The sequence below is a fragment of the Neodothiora populina genome, assembly GCF_041146345.1.
Source record: "Neodothiora populina strain CPC 39397 chromosome Unknown canker_contig_5, whole genome shotgun sequence".
NCBI classification, from domain to species: Eukaryota; Fungi; Ascomycota; class Dothideomycetes; order Dothideales; family Dothioraceae; genus Neodothiora; species Neodothiora populina.
The window spans coordinates 1513235-1531309 of NW_027191405.1; the positions used below are offsets into that span (position 1 = coordinate 1513235).

The 18075-nt window shown below is 50.1% G+C and overlaps 7 protein-coding genes across 10 annotated transcripts; 3 read left to right on the plus strand and 4 right to left on the minus strand.

The window, feature by feature from the left end:
- Positions 1-367: 367 nt before the first annotated feature.
- AAFC00_005502 (uncharacterized protein) lies at positions 368-1853 on the minus strand (the record flags this gene model as incomplete). Of its 2 annotated transcripts, none has more annotated exons than XM_069345291.1 (4): positions 368-709; positions 781-1190; positions 1377-1591; positions 1648-1853. In XM_069345291.1, the coding sequence occupies 4 exons, from the start codon at positions 1851-1853 to the stop codon at positions 368-370; spliced, it is 1173 nt and encodes a 390-aa protein (XP_069203119.1). The 2 variants fall into 2 exon arrangements, with proteins under 2 accessions (XP_069203119.1, XP_069203118.1); XM_069345290.1 differs by having other exon boundaries at positions 1648-1688.
- A 2419-nt stretch (positions 1854-4272) lies between these two features.
- AAFC00_005503 (uncharacterized protein) lies at positions 4273-5689 on the plus strand (the record flags this gene model as incomplete). Its single annotated transcript, XM_069345292.1, has 3 exons — positions 4273-4368; positions 4437-5292; positions 5367-5689. 3 exons carry the CDS (start codon positions 4273-4275, stop codon positions 5687-5689), a joined length of 1275 nt encoding a protein of 424 aa, XP_069203120.1.
- Positions 5690-5856: 167 nt separating this feature from the next.
- On the minus strand, positions 5857-8025 carry AAFC00_005504 (uncharacterized protein; the record flags this gene model as incomplete). 2 transcript variants are annotated; one of them, XM_069345293.1, is made up of 8 exons in its annotated part: positions 5857-5966; positions 6017-6492; positions 6544-6753; positions 6808-6887; positions 6942-7519; positions 7569-7619; positions 7693-7785; positions 7839-8025. In XM_069345293.1, the coding sequence occupies 8 exons, from the start codon at positions 8023-8025 to the stop codon at positions 5857-5859; spliced, it is 1785 nt and encodes a 594-aa protein (XP_069203122.1). The 2 variants fall into 2 exon arrangements, with proteins under 2 accessions (XP_069203122.1, XP_069203121.1); XM_069347803.1 differs by having other exon boundaries at positions 7839-7842.
- A 927-nt stretch (positions 8026-8952) lies between these two features.
- AAFC00_005505 (uncharacterized protein) lies at positions 8953-11735 on the plus strand (the record flags this gene model as incomplete). 2 transcript variants are annotated; one of them, XM_069345296.1, is made up of 2 exons in its annotated part: positions 8953-10212; positions 10278-11735. In XM_069345296.1, 2 exons carry the CDS (start codon positions 8953-8955, stop codon positions 11733-11735), a joined length of 2718 nt encoding a protein of 905 aa, XP_069203123.1. The 2 variants fall into 2 exon arrangements, with proteins under 2 accessions (XP_069203123.1, XP_069203124.1); XM_069345295.1 differs by having other exon boundaries at positions 8998-10212.
- A 937-nt stretch (positions 11736-12672) lies between these two features.
- Positions 12673-14147, plus strand: AAFC00_005506 (uncharacterized protein; the record flags this gene model as incomplete). The annotated part of the gene is made up of 3 exons (XM_069345297.1): positions 12673-12882; positions 12937-14007; positions 14064-14147. 3 exons carry the CDS (start codon positions 12673-12675, stop codon positions 14145-14147), a joined length of 1365 nt encoding a protein of 454 aa, XP_069203125.1.
- A 242-nt stretch (positions 14148-14389) lies between these two features.
- Positions 14390-15817, minus strand: AAFC00_005507 (uncharacterized protein; the record flags this gene model as incomplete). Its single annotated transcript, XM_069345298.1, has 1 exon — positions 14390-15817. The coding sequence occupies one exon, from the start codon at positions 15815-15817 to the stop codon at positions 14390-14392; it is 1428 nt and encodes a 475-aa protein (XP_069203126.1).
- A 302-nt stretch (positions 15818-16119) lies between these two features.
- Positions 16120-18021, minus strand: AAFC00_005508 (uncharacterized protein; the record flags this gene model as incomplete). The annotated part of the gene is made up of 4 exons (XM_069345299.1): positions 16120-17178; positions 17229-17343; positions 17392-17797; positions 17853-18021. 4 exons carry the CDS (start codon positions 18019-18021, stop codon positions 16120-16122), a joined length of 1749 nt encoding a protein of 582 aa, XP_069203127.1.
- Between the last annotated feature and the right edge of the window lie 54 nt (positions 18022-18075).

The following is an 18075-nucleotide window of genomic DNA, read 5'->3' on the forward strand; positions in this document are numbered from 1 at the left end:
AGGGTCTGGACCCTGGGCTGGACCGCCTGTTGTTTGCTTATCACCTTATTTTCCCCCCCCTCTCTTTCCTTCACTTTGTTGCAAGGGTCCCTGCTGCTATAGGATAAGGTAAATATGTTTGATAAGGCGTTAGAGTGCTTTGAGCTTGGCGTTTTCGTGGTTTACGGCTTTACTGGCCCGCTTTGTTTGTTGTTATCTCCGTCGATGGAGGGGCAGATTGAGCACGATTTTCAGTCAGTGTGAGTGAGTGTTTGACAGTCGGATTAATCTCGTGACCCAGAGGCTGATGTTTATGTTTCATGTTCATGTATTGACATTCATATTCCTATTCTGTTTATCGTTTAATTTATATAACTCTAAGCAATGTCTATTGTAGGCTGACGTGCTCTGGCACAGGGCTGATAAGCTTGCCCTCCGTCACGGCGGAGCGGACGTTGCTGATCGTCCACGCCTCCATCTTGGCCTGGGTCTCCACGCACCAGGTTCCCATGTGAGGCACAAGAAGCACGTTGCGGTTAGCAATGAGGCCAGGGTGCACCTTGGGCTCCTCCTCGTAGACGTCGAGACCACACGACGCCACGTGGCCGGACTCGAGAGCCTTGACGAGAGAGTCCTCGTTCATGACGGCTCCGCGCGCAGTGTTGACGATGACGACTCCCTTCTTCATCTTCTCGAACTCCTTGGTGTCGATGATGTGACGAGTCTTAGGCTGTTTCTCATAGGGTTAGCGTCGTTCCGTTTCCTCACTCACTTTGTTCATCGTGAACATGTTAGACTTACGTTGAGGGGAAGGTTCAAGCTGAGCACATCTGATTGAGCGAGCAACTCGTCAAACGAAACGTACTTGGCACCGCCTGCATCCTCCTCGCTGAGCTTGTTGCGGTTGTGGTAGATGGTGGTCATGCCGAAAACGTCCATCTTGCGCTTCATGTTGCGACCGATACCGCCCATACCCAGAATACCCAGCACCTTGCCCTGAGGATCGTGGCCAAGGGCAGGAGGAGGGGCACCGCGCCACTTGCCTTCTCTGAGCGCCAGAATGCTAGGGTTGAGGTTACGGATCGCACCGAGAATCAAGAAAACGGCAGTGTCTGCGGTGGCATCGTCTGCGATCTCGGGGACACTTGAGACAAGCAGAGGTGGATCGCGTGCAGCACATGCATGTGCATCAACTTGGTCGTAACCGGCACCTTTGCAGCTCGTTAGCTAGTGACTCGTGTGCCGTGTTTTGGTCCGTCCTTGAAAAAAGACAGATGCCATGCTGGCCCTCCTGAACACGTGTCCTTTCTCATCTACGTAGCGCCGCTATAGCAAGGAAAGCCTCTACAGCCCATACGAACAAGGAAAACAAAAACATAACAGTAGTCATAACTTACCGTTGTGGGCCAAGAACTTCCAGCTCTTGGGAAGGACTTCGACGAGCTCCTTGTCGAAGATACCAGTTATCGAAGCACTGGGGAACGTTCTGTATGCAGCAACAACGCCATCAAGCTTGCCAGACTTGCACTCCTCAATGAAGTCTGCTCTGTTTGTTGATTGGGGCTTGATGAGCTCCGCAACATCAGAGAGCTCCTCCCACTTGTCCTTGGCACTGTTGGGCTCTGCATTAGATAAGAAGTTCATAGGTTCAGATCAGTCTCGACTTACAGCGCTACCTCACCGAGCAGAAGAACCTTTGGCTTAGACATTGTGCTGTATGAGTTTCGTATCCTGAAGAAAGGAGTTGTAGGGAACGAGACGATAGGAGAGCGACGGTTTCCTGATCCTTGGGAACTGATATACGTCTTTGGTATCAATGGACGATTCCGATACCGCAAGGGAGATGTAAGAACAGAGGAAGATAGCCAGCGCATCAAAAGATAGGGAATTGGAAAGAAGACGGCGAAAGTGTGGATGGTCCGGAAGATTTTATGTTTTCTTTGGACGATTATCTGCTTACGGCACAAGGGTCTACCATGATCACTTTGCAATTGTCATAGGCATCGAGTAATCATTTCACTATCGTTGGGGAGTTCGATGCTACTTCTGGGGCGCGTCGGCCGAATGAATCTCGGCGCGCCGGGCCTTTTTCGCGCGAGAGGTGTGGGGAAAGCTTTGTAGATCGGGTAATGCTGTCGGCGGTGGTCAAGGGTACTTTTGCTCGTTTGGGATCTCAACCCCCCACCATAGGACCATGAATCACTGCGTGTCGTTGGTCTATGAATGACTTGCCTGTAATTGGGACATCTACCTCGACGACACTCTCGTATCTTTCGTGATGAGTACACACATACCGTGCTGTTTATCTAAGGCCTTCTACCTTCTAGACTCCGTAATGGGTGTCTTTGTATTTATCTGTTTCCAGTGAAGGAAGTGGCATGCGAACGACGCTAGATACACCGAAGATATGGTTATTGGCACTAGGAGCATATCGAGTCGCCGAGGGACAGGCATTGCGAAGTGTCACCCTCAACTTAGTCTGTCAGATAGGATCTATCGTGGTCGCAGATGTATCCCGCTTGGATGTCAACACGAGATAGCTGCATCTTGTCTGAAGGAAACAGTCCAAGACGAGACGAGTGCAGCAACTTCAGAAGAATAAAGTATGGTTGCAAATGCGCTCTCAATCTGAAAGGCCTGATGAGGAGAAGTACATGCTCATGATTGGAACACAAAGAGCCAGTGCAGTGAGACCTCGACACAACGTGGATGCGAACAACCTCTCGAAAAAAAGAGAAAAGAGACTTGAGTCGAGGGGCCGCAGACCAAGGCTCTATATGACAAGACGTCCACTGCTGCAGAACAAAGCTTATGTAATCGCTGGTGAGCCAATGGGCTGTACATGTTAGCTCGTAGGGTACCAGAACAATGCAGATTGTCTCGACCGAGAGGTGGATATTAGGTTCCAATGCAGATATTGGGGTTAGACTCGGTCCCAAAAAGAGCACTCGAAGGCAGGTGTCTCGTTATATGATGTATCGCATCCATGACATTGATACCGCTTTCAATCTATGCTTAGATAGTCAGTAAGCCCATAGACTGGTACACGGAGTAGGAATGATCCATCATCCTGATCTTGTGGCTCCAGTGTACGTTCATGTTGAGGACTGCGCTTTATGATCGCTGGCACGAGGCTGTGTCGGGCCTACTACTGTAGTATCCTCTCATTGCCTCTTCAGCAACAAACATCGAATGATACAGATTCTCCGCAGCAGAACGAGACGGGCCGAGTCATTCCCCTCTGTATCTTTCTCTGGCGCGTGCCGCTAGTTCGAGGATGGAGAGGCATCGGAGCCCCACATGATGGACTTGCTACTGTATGATAGATGTGGACTTTGGTACCTCATCATCGGTGTGGTTAGATTTGATCGCCAGTCTTGCTTGAGTAGAAGTAAGGTTGTCCGAGGCCTCACACAAGGTATACGAACATAGTATTTCGAGTATAGTCAGGTACACAACCCGATTTGACCCTCGTGAACCCGTGAGATTGAAGTAGTAGAGAAACGTGATATCTGGATCGCGTACCAACCTTGTACAAACATCATCTACCTCATAGGGATGGAGACTGTACCTACGTAATTTGACTAATTACACACTTCTGTGCTGCAGGTACTGCACTAGCAGTACGAACAGTGATTACGACAGCAGTGCAATCTAGCGACAAACACACAGATTGAAAAAATATACGATTTCCACACCTACAGTACTGTACGGACACACGGAAGTTGGACGAGGTCCCCCAATCAATCGAGTCCACATATTCCCGAAAGCATCTCCGCTTTCCCGTCCAAGTCTACGAAAGAGAGGACTTACCCTCACAGAAAAAGGAAATCCGGGGTTCTTCTCCGACACCACTGCGTCATCGAGTCCCCTTATCCTATAACTGCCGAGGTGTGCAAGAAGTGGTCTGCCAGAGTACATTTTGTAAAACTGATTGTAACTTCCGTAAGTACATTTATTTGTGTTGTTGGAAACTCAAGGAGAGCATACTGACGTATTCGAACTAACAAATAGCTCAATTGTGAGATCTCCTTTTTGTTGATTCTTGTTTCGAGTAACCCGCGTCTGAAATTGAAACAATCTACAGTTGGAATCGACTAATTGTGATATCTAGTATTGTAACTGCGTGGCAATCTACTAGCAATCTTTCTACGGCATATTCACGTTCAAGCACCAAAGCGAAGGAAATAAGCGAAATATCATTTCGCTATGGTTTCCAAACCAACAAGACGACAAGAAGGCTCCGGGTCGCCAAAGGGGACTGCGGATCCATCATCGGCGACGGCGACATCAATGACACTACACGACTTGAATTGCCTCACAATAGAGGAACTGGAGAAGCATGCCGCGACACTCATGGACAAGCAAACCAGAGATTACTACAACGAGGTAACTCTGCTTTCATACCTACATGACAACATATTTATCTCTCCTTCTAACATCATTCCGACGTGAAGGGTGCAGATAGCGGCAGCACTCTCCGTGAGAATATAACTGCTTTTACCAAGTACCGAATCCGTCCCAGAGTTCTTCGCGATGTCTCACGGATCAACACCTCGATCTCACTATTCGGCACGACTTCCTCTTTGCCACTGGGTGTAGCGCCCACAGCGATGCAAAGACTCGCTCATACGGATGGTGAGCTTGCGACAGCACGCGCATGCGCCAAGTACGGTCTGCCAATGGGTCTGTCATCGTTTGCCACAAGCACGCTGGAAGATGTCGCAGAAGCTGTGACCAGTGCGACCAAGCAAGAAGGCGGCAGTGGGGAGAGGATCCCTCAGGTGCTGCAGCTTTACTTGTTCGAAGAACGAGAACACAGCCGCAAGCTTATCCAACGAGCGAAGAAGGCGGGATATAAAGCCGTGTTTCTCACTGTCGACACCCCAATGCTGGGAAGGAGAAATTTGGAGATTAGGAACCAATTCAAGCTACCGGCCCACTTCGAGATCCCCAATTTCAAGGCTCAAGGAGATGAGAACGGTGGGGATGCTGAGGCTGAGCAGGAGGCTGGTGCGGAGGTGAACAACAGGAGAAGAGAGCAGATCAAAGGGAAAGAAAGAAGAAAGAGTGAAGCCGGATTCACACGCAAGGATGGTGGTAGATCTCCGCCTAAAGGACCCATAACATTCCACTCACACGCTGCTAACCCAACACTTTCCTGGGAGAGGGATATAACATGGCTAAAAAAGGAATGCGGATCCGACATGCAGGTCTGGATCAAGGGAGTAGCTACTGCAGAGGATGCACAGCTGGCTATTGAGTATGGAGTTGACGGAATCGTGGTTTCCAATCATGGAGGCAGACAACTTAGTAAGTTCACTCCTCACGACGTTCTATTTGCGAAGGCGATATAAGGAGAGGAATGTACTAATTGGCCCACGCAGACGGTGCCTTGGCAACCCTGGACGCACTTCCTGAAGTTGTAGCTGCTGTGCAGAAGAGGATTCCAGTCCATGTCGATGGCGGAGTTCGACACGGCACCGACATATTCAAAGCGCTCGCCTTGGGAGCCGACTTTGTTTGGATCGGCCGTCCTGTACTTTGGGGTCTCGCGTATGGTGGACAGCAAGGTGTAGAGCTTGCGCTGCGACTGTTCAGCGACGAATTCAGATTAGCCATGGGCCTGGCAGGTGTGACCAAGGTTGAGGATATCAACAAAAGCTATCTTGTTAAGATCGACAAGAGTGGTTTTGTGGCAAGACTGTAATGACGCCTGGTCTGGGTCGTCTTGTAATGGATGATGTACATATTGTAGATAAATATGAAGAGTTGTTGCTAGCGTCGGAAGCTGCAGCTAACAGGGGAGGTTGGATAGGCATCTGTAGTCCAAATCAATCCGAGTGATTGTCGAGATATTTGTTTTAAGAAGTGTCATTACTCCTCCAGATGCTTGGGCTCCGTTGGCAAATACTCGGGCTTCTCGACAATTCTTTCCTTCGCCCATCGCATCCCATATCTGTCCAGCAAGGTATCGGTGATTGCAACTAGACATATATTAGCTACTTTACACAGAAATGGTCGGAGGGAGACTTACTGAGTAGCAGTGCAAACAAGGAGGTTGGAAGCATCATGCCGCTCCCAGCGTAGCCATAAATCAAGGTCCCCGAAGGCTGCAAGATCATGAGTGATAGAAGACAAATAGCCACGCCTGTGACGATGCGGACACCAACACATATCCAATCGAACACATCGACATGTCGTAGAATGAGCAGTCGGAAAACGCCAAATGATATAAGCACTATACCAGCCGTGACGAGGGAGTAGACGAAAGCCACACCGAACAGCGAAGAATAAGCCACGGTCGTGACGTCTCCGAGCTCTACTGCCGCACCATCAAGGTCGCTGCCATTGATATCAATAGATGCTAGGTCGCCGTTGTTGATGTTGTTCGCTTCTAGCAGTAAGATATAGATTGTACTCGTCAGACTATCAAGTGCATTATCGATAATGCTTTTGTTGTTCGCGCTGATCGCGCTTGTAATAGTATTGATATCAACGTTGATGATTGTGCTAGCATATGTTCAGTCTACTGTAGAGCGATTAAGCTTCAGAGAAACTCACTTTTGATAATTACCCTGGAACATCTTGTCGAGAAGCGCGCGCGCTGTAGCATTAAAGGATGCTGCCTGCACGTCAGGAGTGCCATCAAGGATGATGTAAGCATTGATGTAATTCAAGATTTTCTTCGCTTGATGGAAGACGTCTTCTGCCAAAAGCCAGAATCGCTCGCCTTCCAGAGCAAGCGCAAGCGCAAGATGAAAGGGGTAGTGACTACATCATGATCAGTGTTTCCTCGATTCTGCCTATGAACGTCTATTCGCTTACAGTAAGGCGAACAATTCCTGTCGCACACCTTCCAATGGCTCGTCTGCACCTTTTTTGAAGTGCAGGGCCCATATCAGGAACTGGAAAATAAATTTAGTCATTAATGACCCTTGATCAAGTTAGAGATCACTTACGATGGTTAGGACACAGGTCAAGGCCTCACCAAAGACTATGCCGTCCCAGCCTCGTGATTGCAAGATGTAAGAGATCTGCTTCAATACGTTAAGGATACCTTCTCCGAGGACGATAAGAGTCAGAGATCCCATGCGCTTGACGATATGGGTCTTTTGAAAACTCAGGACATCCCAGAAAAAAGGTATGGCAACCATAGCGACCACCTCATAGGCTAAGATGACGTACCAAGCCCTGTACGAATAAGCCGAGAACCCCGACGGAGTAAAAGTGGTAAGCAAGGAAGCGTAGACAATTACACTTATGGAGAAGGTCAAGATGCAGATCGCAAGGGGCATAATGACATTCTTTTGCTTCTTCTTCCATAGAAACCACAATGTGATGAGGTAGTCGATGGCCAAGGAAGCTCGAGAAATGAGGAGAGTCAGATCGATGGCAAAGAAGGACGACATGATGTCTGACTCTTGTCTCTTGAAGAGGCGAGGAGAGAAACCGAGACTCTCTGCAGCCAAAGAAGTCATGACGCAGAATTGTATGAACTTGAGGACTCGAGATACAATGCTGTCGACTCCGAAGCGAACTGTGTCAAAGTTAGATGCGATATTGATTGTAGGTAAGGTCGAGCACACCATCGAATAGGGCTACTTGGAACCACGTAGTCCATATTATAGAAAACCAGCCTGGTAGTAGCGGTAGTCAGCACACCACTCTGCATCTACGCCTGTCAAAAACGTGTCATTGACTCAGGATTACCTATATACTGAGTAAGATCCCGGACATCGTTCACTGGATTGTTACTTGTAAGATTGGACAGGTTCGCGACAAAGAAGAGGTCGAAAAAGAGCTCTAGAGACCGATATAATGAGCATGGCACAAATATTGTGAGCGGGCGGCATTACCCATGTTCGTGGCATCTTCATGACGATGATACTGGAAGCCATGGTTCTCGTCATCTGCTACAGGGGGCTCGAAGACATTGAGGCTTTGGTCTTGCCTTCGTTGCAGTATTTCTTCGTTTCTTTGGCGGGATGAGTGGTCGACCTGCAATCCACTCCTATGACGCACTACTTTGGTTTCCCTCGACATTATCTCGAATAGGGTGACATTGTCAAGATATTTGCATACTGAACTACAGCACAAGGATAGTACGAAGATTGACAGACTTGAGCAGCTTACGAGGAGGGTCAAGGCTTTGGAAGCTATATTCTCATCTTTCGCGATTGGCGCTTTGCTTGGCTACTGGCTCTGACCAGCAGACAGAGCAGATCATAATTCGGATAATTGAGCGAAACCGTCTATGGAGACAGAGCTCAGCTGCTTCGAGACATATGGTACGCTTGAAATCATGTATGGGGCGCACAACAAGACATGTTTACCACCACAGCGCGCAAGGATGAGGTGATGTTGGAAAGGCGATAAATGTGCCTTGCATTGTTCTATGGTACGGCAGTGGAGCACAACGGTCCCTGCCGTAAGCAATACGAAACGGGCAATTGGACGCCACAGCGCAAAGACTTGCTCCAGAAGACTTGCCGAGGATGGTGGGACGAGCCGAGCATCCAGTGCTAGCGAATCACGGAGGACGGAAGCACGGAAGCCCAGCAGCTGGAAGTCCATAAGTACAGGTACAAGTACATGCAGGGACTAGGCCGAATGGGCCTATGAAAGCACAGGAGCCCCGCAGCAGACCTGCGACCAAATATGCCAAGAGATGGAAGCAAATCGGCGACAACGGGTTGGATGATCAAGGCTTTCTTTCCAGATTGAGCTTCTTCGATTCTCGCTTCGCTTGTCTCTTCTCGCTTGTTCACGTTCCGCTTCTCGCTTGTTCGACTTCTCAAGCCTTTTGCTTCCGCTTGTCAAAGGGCTTTGTTTAAGCGACACGCGCTAACAGTCGGTGTTCGGAAGTGACGTGCGACGCATACAGATGAGACGGTGGAATAGATTAGTCGAGCGAATGAATGATTGAGTGATTGGAAAGAAAGGAGAGAAAAAGAGTAGAGGGTAAAAAATATGGAGGAAGAAGAGGCAAGAGCGACCGCGCAGGAACTGCCGTCGATGACCAACTCACTACACGAACGTCAGGAAGGCGCCGACGCGTCTTCTGCTGTAAAGCAGGCAAGTGCAGAAGCGGCACAGGACACGCCTCAGATCCAACAAGTTCAAGAACGCGATCCATCTCAACCAACTTCGCAACAGGCGCTGGCGACCGCGACAGCGTCCTTGTCCTCGCCATCGCAGCCCGCGACGCAAGTGCCTGTGCAAGCACAGCAGGGCTTCGCGTCTCCGGTTACCGCGTCCTTCCCTGGTCATGATCAGAGCCAGGGCACAATGCACGCTCCCTCCCCGCAGTACCAGCAGCAGCAGCACCAGCAGACGCAACAGGCGCAACAGAACCAGCAGACTCAGCCGAATCAGGAGGATCAGCAGAATCGGCAATACCAAGAAGGTTCGCCACAGCAACAGCATCGGCAACAGCATCAGTATCAGCAACCTCCCGCGATGCAACAGCAGCCGCAGCAGCAACCCCAACAAGCACCGCCACCGCCAAATCCGCAACAAGCGCAGATTCCACCCGCTACTACTCCCTCGAGTCAGTCTGCTTCGATCACTTCATCAATACCTGCGGGTTCCGTCTCTTCACCGACCGCGCAATCGCACCTCGGACAACAATCCGCACAGCCGCCACAATATCAGCAGCAGCAACCACAAGCGCAACATCAACATCAACATGCGCCGTCCCCGGTGAATCAACAGCACTATGATCCTCCACCGCAACAACAACAACAACAACAACAGCAGCAGCAGCAGCAGCAGCAGCAACCACAACCCCAACCCCACTACGCGCCATCGATACCGCCGCAACACCACCAACAGCAGCAGCAGCAACCCCCTCCTCCGCCGCAACAGCAGTATCAACCTCAATCACACCAACAGCAGCCTTCCCATCAATCACATCACCCTCCTCATCAGCCTCAGTACGACCTTCCACCTCCACAGGCGAATGGCGCACCCCCAGGCTATGCGCCCGCGCAGCAGATACCTCCGCCACACCACAACCAGTACCAGTATCAGCAACCGCCTCCGCAGCCACAATACTCTCAGCCTCCTGTGAGCGGTGATGTGAACGGCTTCCAGGCTCAGATGCGATACAGCATGCCCTTACCGCCGAATCAGATGAATAATCAGCAATTGTCTGGCACCAGACACAAAAAGGAGATTAAGAGACGGACAAAGACAGGGTGTTTGACTTGTCGGAAAAGAAGAATCAAGGTAAGAACAAAGCACTGATGAATGGCAGATAATGCGCAGCAAAACTGACACGCGAGCGCATACAGTGCGACGAAGGCCATCCGTCATGTAGAAACTGTCAAAAGAGCAAACGCGAATGCCTGGGTTATGACCCCATCTTTAAAGCGCAGACAGGACAGCCTGCAAATATACAACCTCAGCCAGGCTCCGTGCCTCCTTCATCAGAAACACATTCACCACATATTCCTCCACCAATGGTGCAACCGCAATACTCCAATGTGCCGCAAGGCTACGTGCCCGCTTCCAGCGCTGGCTATGCACCAGCTCCCGCCATGCAGAACCAAATGGACCACTCGTACGATTACGGTAATTCAATAGATCCTGCCTTAGCTGCTGCTCAGCCAGGAGCCCAACAGCCACCGCCGCCCATGCCTCCGCCACAAGAGGACTATACCACGACCCTGGTCCCTGAACGAAGGCCTCGTCTCATCACAATCGATGATGTATACCACCTTGATGGTATCCCACCAACATTCCCTAATCCCCGCGATCTCAATGTTCAGCCTCTGACGGTCCAAGACATGGATGGCATACGGGACCTCTACATCCGGGAATACGCGCCTGGCCTTGACCGCTTCTTCGAGACGGATTGGTACGGAACGATAGGCATGAATGTATTGCTGTCTACCCATGATGTGCTGCATTACTTCTCTCATTGTCTGGACCGCTTCCGTCGCCCCCCATCCGACACTAACAGCGGCTTGCCTTCAATTGAAGCTCGCTTGATCTGGCAACTGGCGAGCATGGCATTCTCACATCCCACCACGCCACAAGGGGCGCCCTTGAACTTCCTCCCTCGTATAGAAGCTGTCTCGCATATCATCCTAGGCACATTTATGTCTCCCGATCGCGTGCCACAAGCGCCTACGCTTATGCCCGACCCCAAGACGCAGCCGGACGCTTATGCATTTTACCTGCAGGACTTGTTCTGGCATCATCTAGCCTCTTTCACAACTGTTCACGATGATGCTGCTCGCACGCCCTCGAGCGGTCAGGACATCGCAAATCATCTTGCTGGTATGCGTAACATCCTGTCCATGCTCGAGAACCGAGATGTATTATATTCGATGGCAATAGCGCGCCATTTCGGCGGTCGCATGGAGCGTTACGAGCCCGACAAGGTGCTTGTAGGCAGAGGTACTGAAGCAGAAGATCCAATCAACAAGCTTGTCGTTGCCATGGGATTTTTGGGCAACGAAGAGGTACAGGGCACCACACAGGTTGTGCAGAGACTTTGTGGTATGAGCAGACGTGGTTTCCAGCTTCAGAGAATGGATTGCCAGCAACCTGTGGGTATACAGCACCAGCAACCCCAGCCGACTCCGATCATGGACCATCAGATCAAACACGAAGAACAGGCAGTCGCGGGAGCTCAGGCGCCAATGCAGCACCAGCAGCAACCTCCGCCGTCAATGCCACCTCAAGAAGCACAGAACATGCATCCTCAGCAAAACTTCATGCACAACTCTGCGACAACGGTATGATGAAGATGGTTCACGAGTAATTTGTCCGATATCGATCACCATCTTGTACTGAAGTACGCTTGGCGCAAGGTGTATGATCGGCTTTATGGCTCTACGATTAGAAGAATGCGTGCCACGAAGGCTGGATTTAGACCTGCGTGTTACAATCCTGCTGGCCTTTGATTTCAAAAGAGTTTTTGCTACAGTGATACCATGAGCGCAATTTGTTACATGTATATATACACTTTTCCATGTCGAGATACTTTCGTTTAATCCTGACGTCCATCACAAATATACATCATCGCTAAGCGAAGTGTATTTTGTCAAAGGCTTGAGTGAGTCCGCTAGGAGAAGTTTGGCATCAACTCGAAGGATTTCTTGCTGTTCTTGCCTTTCGTACTCAATCTTTCCGCATTCGATGCAAAATGTGTGCAGAATGGTATTTCAGTGGTGACTTATGATCCATCGTCCAGCCCTGGACGATCGCTAGGGACCAGGTTCAAGCCGAGTCATGGAAAATCCCCCACAACCCCGGCATGATGTCCGCATGATGTGTGACAAGCCGCGATGTCGGTAGACGGATCTAGATAAGTTAAGGTATTATCATCATGCTCATGAGCACAATTCCTGCGCTCTTCACGACATGTTATCCAGCAAGTGACCCAACTTCGAGCTGCTTGCTTTTATACGACCCTCCTGTATATACCTTCCGTTCTTCCTGTAGAGAGAGGTAAAGAGAGGCAAGGTAAGCTTGAAAAAAGCATGTCTATACTTGTGTCAAGCCACTCCGCTGGTGACGTAGGGATTGCCAGGAACCACTCGCCTAAGCGCAGCATGACTGGTAGACTACCATAGGTAGGTAAAGAGCTTATCTCTCTGCTCGCGTGCCATTAGCTTTTCTACTTGCTATTTCTCTATCCTCATCTTTATCTCATTTCTGTCCTGCTTGTCGAAGAACATGTCTGCTAAAGAGGAGATCTTCATTCCGCTGCTGGGGGCTGTTCAAGCGTCCATAGCTGTTCTCCTGACAATTTCGTATGGAGTCATTGCGGCACAATTCAATCTCTTATCTCAAGCGTCAGCAAAGGATATATCCAAAGTCTGCGTGAGGCTGTTCTTACCAGCTCTGCTCATCGTCAATGTTGGGTCACAGCTGAACCAGGACACGGTCAGTGAAAATGCAACAATGAGACGCCGTGAGGTTATGGCTGACTGGGAGTAGGGTATTCGCTATGTCCCCATTGTCATCTGGTCGATTCTGTACAACACACTCTCGATCTTCATCGGCTTGGGCCTGCAAAAGTTCATGAACCTTCCCCAGTGGATCGTTCCCGCTATCGCCTTTAACAATACCACTTCACTTCCATTGCTCTTGGTCCAGTCTCTGCAGGCGACCGGTATTCTCGACTCTCTGGATACATCAAGTGATGTTGTGGACCGGGCCAAGTCATACTTCCTTGTCAATGCCATGATCAGCAATTCTTTGACTTTTGCTCTGGGTCCGAGACTGCTTAATGGAAATGAAGAGGACGCACCGGATGAGCCAGAGGAAAAGGAACAAGACGATCAGCAAGAAGACAACGACAACGCGGAAGACAGTGCTGAACGGGGCGAAGCCAATGGTGATTCAATTGACCGCGCCTCTCTTGCCTCTGATAACTCATCGGTCCGTGACGACATCGAAGCGCACGAGGAGACATCCCTGCTTCCTGATCGCGCCATAAAGAGCCAAGTTCGAGCAGACCACAAATTCTGGAAAAAGTTCAATTACCGCTGGGATCAGCTCCCTACTTGGGCTCAGGCATCACTATCCTTCCTGTACCAGTTCTGGAATGCTCCTCTCATTGGCGCAGTCATTGGCGTGATTGTGGGTCTGATCCCACCGGTTCACACTCTCTTATTCAGCGAGCAGGAAGAGGGTGGCTACTTGAATGCTTGGCTCACCAAGTCCGTCAAGAACGTCGGCGACCTCTTTGCATCCCTACAGGTCGTCGTGGTCGGCGTCAAGCTGTCAAAAGCCATCAGATTCATGAAGAAAGGTGAGGACAGTGGAACCGTGCCATGGGGACCTTTTGTCATTGTGACCATCGTCCGTCTCATCATCTGGCCACTGATCAGCGTGCCTTTGTTCTACGGACTGGCCACCAAGACGAATTGGCTCAGCGATGATCCCATCCTTTGGTTCTGCTTGATGATCATGGCTGCTGGTCCTCCTGCCATGAAGCTCACTGCTTTGGCTGATGTCAGTGGGGCTGGTGAAGACGAAAAGATGAGCATCGCCAAATTCCTCACTGTGAGTTGTGGATTGTCTAGCCTCAATTGTGTTGTGACAGCGCTGACATGTAACAGGTCTCTTACTGCGTCTCTCCTTTTATCTCCTTTGCTGTTGTGGGCGCTCTGAAAGCTTCACAAGCCGCTGTCAATAACAAGTAGATGGCCTTCTCTCTGCCCTATAAATATATATATATATATATATATATATATTTGTCAGCTGCCGCGGATGTACATATATAGGGGGTTGTGTAAGAGTCAGAATAGATCTCGAACGACTCAGTGTAATCTAGAAGTCAACCATTCGTTCTCTTGATATGCGTTATTTCCTATCAATATATCATAAACTATCCCAAACATAATGACCAAATCAATGCACAATCTCTCAAGGCTCACGCACACCCCTAGTGCTGTCCCTTCTCGATCATCTCGAGTCTAGCATTCATGCCCACAATACACCTCACTAGGTCCCAATCCCCCTGGTTACCAACCCAATCACAAATTACAATCCCCACGCCTCCGTCTCCCTTTTCGCCTTGTCCAGCCTTGTGCTTCGTACACAAGAAATCCACAACATGAGGATTGATCTTAGCAGCAATTTTATCCGGCCAACAGCCCACCTTCCAGAAATTGCTCGCGGAGAGAAAATTCAGATATAGCGGGCCAGCAGGAACAGGATTGACAGCGTCGCACGTGACGCCAGGGACGGGACAGACCTGGTCGCCGGCGCGCTCCAAGTGGTCACAGCAGAGCGTGATCTTCTTATCGATGTTTTCCGTCTCGAGGACCTCGTAGAAGTCCTGCACGCACACGCTGCCGTGCGTGTCGCAGGCGGTGTTGTCGGCCCAGTTCTGCGCGTCTAGGCACCAGCCCCGTCCGTCCCATTCGCGCTTCTGGTCTTCGGCGAGGGCGAAGCGTCGCATCAGTACGATTTTGCCCCTTGCTTCGCCCAAGGAGGGCACGCGCGGCTCCGTGTACCAGTGGGCTTTGTCGTCGCCTGTGTAGTGAGTGCGTAGGATCTGGGAGAGCTGCTCGTCGGTTGCGGAGCCTGTGCCTTCACGTTTGAGACTCATGATGAGGGTTTCCGAGGGGTTTTCGCTGAGGAAGTGCAGGATGTCGTCGACGAGCTTGCGGAGGTATTTGGGCCCTGTTAGGGAGATAGGGAAGACGCCGTGGACTAGGATCAGAGATGCATTGGTCGGGTCTTCTGGCTTTTCGGGTTGCACGCGGATGTCGAAGAAGCGGACGCCATTCGCTAGTTGTTCCTTTGGAGATACTGCTTGGCAGCGCACCGAAGGGAGGGCCTTGTGGTGGGTCGGGCTGTTGTGAGTTCCAGGAATGGAAAGACCGGATAACGGGGTGGCATCTGACATTTCCTTCATCCAGCAGTTCAGATTGGAAGAGGAGTAGATTGCCAGAAAGGACTCTGAGTCTATCCAAACACCTGTGTAGCGGGCCTTTGGGTCTGGAGTCATCGGGGTGAACTCCACCGATTCCTTGGACGAGCGCGCATCGATTCGGTAGCGTTGACCGTCATGCTCGAATGTCAATCGTAAGATGTCCTTGGGCGATCTTTCCACCGTGTTGACATCAGTCTGCGCCACAGTGAATGGCTCAATCCTCACGGAAACATCTTCCTGAGTAAAACTCTTAGAGTGCTCTGCTAACTGAACTGGTGAGGGTGCAGTTGAATTGCCTATCAGAGCTGTGAGGTTTTGTGTGACATTGAAGAAACCCCTGGACTCGATTTTTGGCACTCCATAGCGTTCGACAGTCTTCAGCTCAAGAGGTGTCGAGGTCAGATTACGAATTGTCAACGTAGATGGAGGCATGGTGGATACTGAGCCTAGTGAGTCACGAAAACAGGAAAGCTGGCATCTACAGTCAAGAAGAGAAAATGGCAACGAGAGACTACGAAGAGAAGATAATAAAAGGGAACAAGTTGTTCAAGGTATCTTACTGTACCAGGGTTGGCTACGCGCTGTATGATGTCGAATTCAAGGGAGGTGACGGTTGTGACTAGCCAGCCGCCTTGGCTGCATGCGGGGGGAAAGGCTAAGCGACTCAATGGTCAACTGCAAAAAACAATACGGGCAATGGTAGTGATCTATGACTATGATCAATAACTTGACCATCACTTGACTGAAGGCGCTTGTGTGATTTCGGTTCTGATCACGGCCTCATTTCCTTCAATCACTGTCCCCAAGGGTCGCGTTCCAGCAACCAATTGCACCTCTCTCTCTTGCAAGTCACTTCCTTTATCGTCGGATTCCTCATCACTGGAATCCCAGTCCTCGATACCCGTCCAAGTGGTTGTCGAGGACGCCACTCTTTGCTTCTCCCCGGTCTCCCAGACAAGTCTCAATCGCATGGGAAGCAATCCGAAGTGCTTACCAGCAATTCCCATCACCGCATATATGTTCAGAGACTTTGGCAACTCCACAGTGAGCGGCCCAGCCTCAGACAATAGTCCGGCTTTTTCGGGTCCTTCACGGCAGTAGAAGCTACACCGTATCAACCTAGCAGCCAAGGAGTTCGGATCGATAGCGCCGCTAATCGTCCGCTCGATATTCGGTGAGCCATACTCCTCGCATAGGGCATGATAGCGAGGATGAATTCCGATGATCTCACTTTCCCTATCGATTGGTGAGAGCGAGAGCTCCATGGCTATTTGGGACAAGTAGTATGTCTCTGCATTCAACCTTTCTTTTTGTGTGATGGTCGAGTAGTTCAAGGTCTTCAATCCTGGGACGCGGGCAATGGTCAACATGTACCCGTCCGCTGAGGTCAGTGGCTTCCCATCCGCTGTCTTAAGACTTTCAAAGAGGGGGTTATGTGCGACGCGAAGATGCTCCAGATTGGGACAGAGTTCAGGAAGTCTGTCGATTAGATTCCATGTACTGATTTCGTTGTAGGACAAGTCCAGGTCTTTCAGCGAGGGTGGCAGAATTGGCGCGAGCTTGCCAGTGTCATTCCGGATAGTGCGTATGCGATTGTTCTTCAGAATTAGCGTCCGGAGTTGCATACACGATTCGCTTAGCGACGACACCTGGTCCAGAAAGGTAAAGTCGTTGTTTTCGAGAGAGATAGAGTCAAGGGATGCGGGCAGTCTACATTGATGCAATGTACTCAATTGGTTGGCCGAAGCAGACAACGACTTGATATTAGGAAAATGGCGAAGCAGGGGATCGAGCTAAGGTCTTTAGTGATGATAGTACGGATGAAGATTGAAGATGAACATACTTCTGCAGTACTTAGCATCATGTCACTCAAGTCCAATGCGGCAACCTTGCGTAGAGCATTGGGACTTTGAGCAGAATCTTCGCCTATAGCAAAAAACTCGCGCAAGCGATTTCCACTTGATTGTTGTTAGCCTCGGGAATAGTGGTCCTAACGACATACATACTCGAGTTTTAAGGATCGCAGTCTGTCTAGTTGGGCGCAGATATGTTCTATCTCTGCAAGCGTCTCGAACAGATTCCTCCCAAGATCTAGGTCAGTTATGCTAGGACATGTTTGTGAAATGTCTTCACCAGCTCCTCTGGCATATTCGTGTTTGATCAGCTCCCCGTCAAGCACAACGATGCGAAGATTCTCCAGCTGGGATTGCTGGCGAGCGATTTTGTCGAAACCAACTTCCTCGGCTGTTTTGCCACTGATCCTGACTACCTGAACCTCAGGATCGTTAGGCACATCGGAATTCCCCACTGTAGCAGCATATTTTGATCTCAGTGCTTCGATAAAAGCCCTTGGCTGGTCCCACTTCGTGGTAGGAGGCAGAAAAGACCCGGCAGTAGGCCAGTTGCTCCTACCTAATACACAGACTCAATACTCGCATACCTGATTTTCCAGACTGTAATAACATACACTTAAAATATTGTCTGTCTCCATGAGTACCGGAATGCTTTCCTCTCCTCGGATCGTCCCATTCCACACCTAACCACTGGCCCCTTTTGCCCTGCACCTCTCCCACATATCGGACCGTACAACGTTGGCTCTTGGTAGACAGCCTTTGACCCGGGTAGTAATGTGGCATGAGATCGATCTACTTCGAGTATGTGATAATAGAGTGGCACTATTGACTTACCTC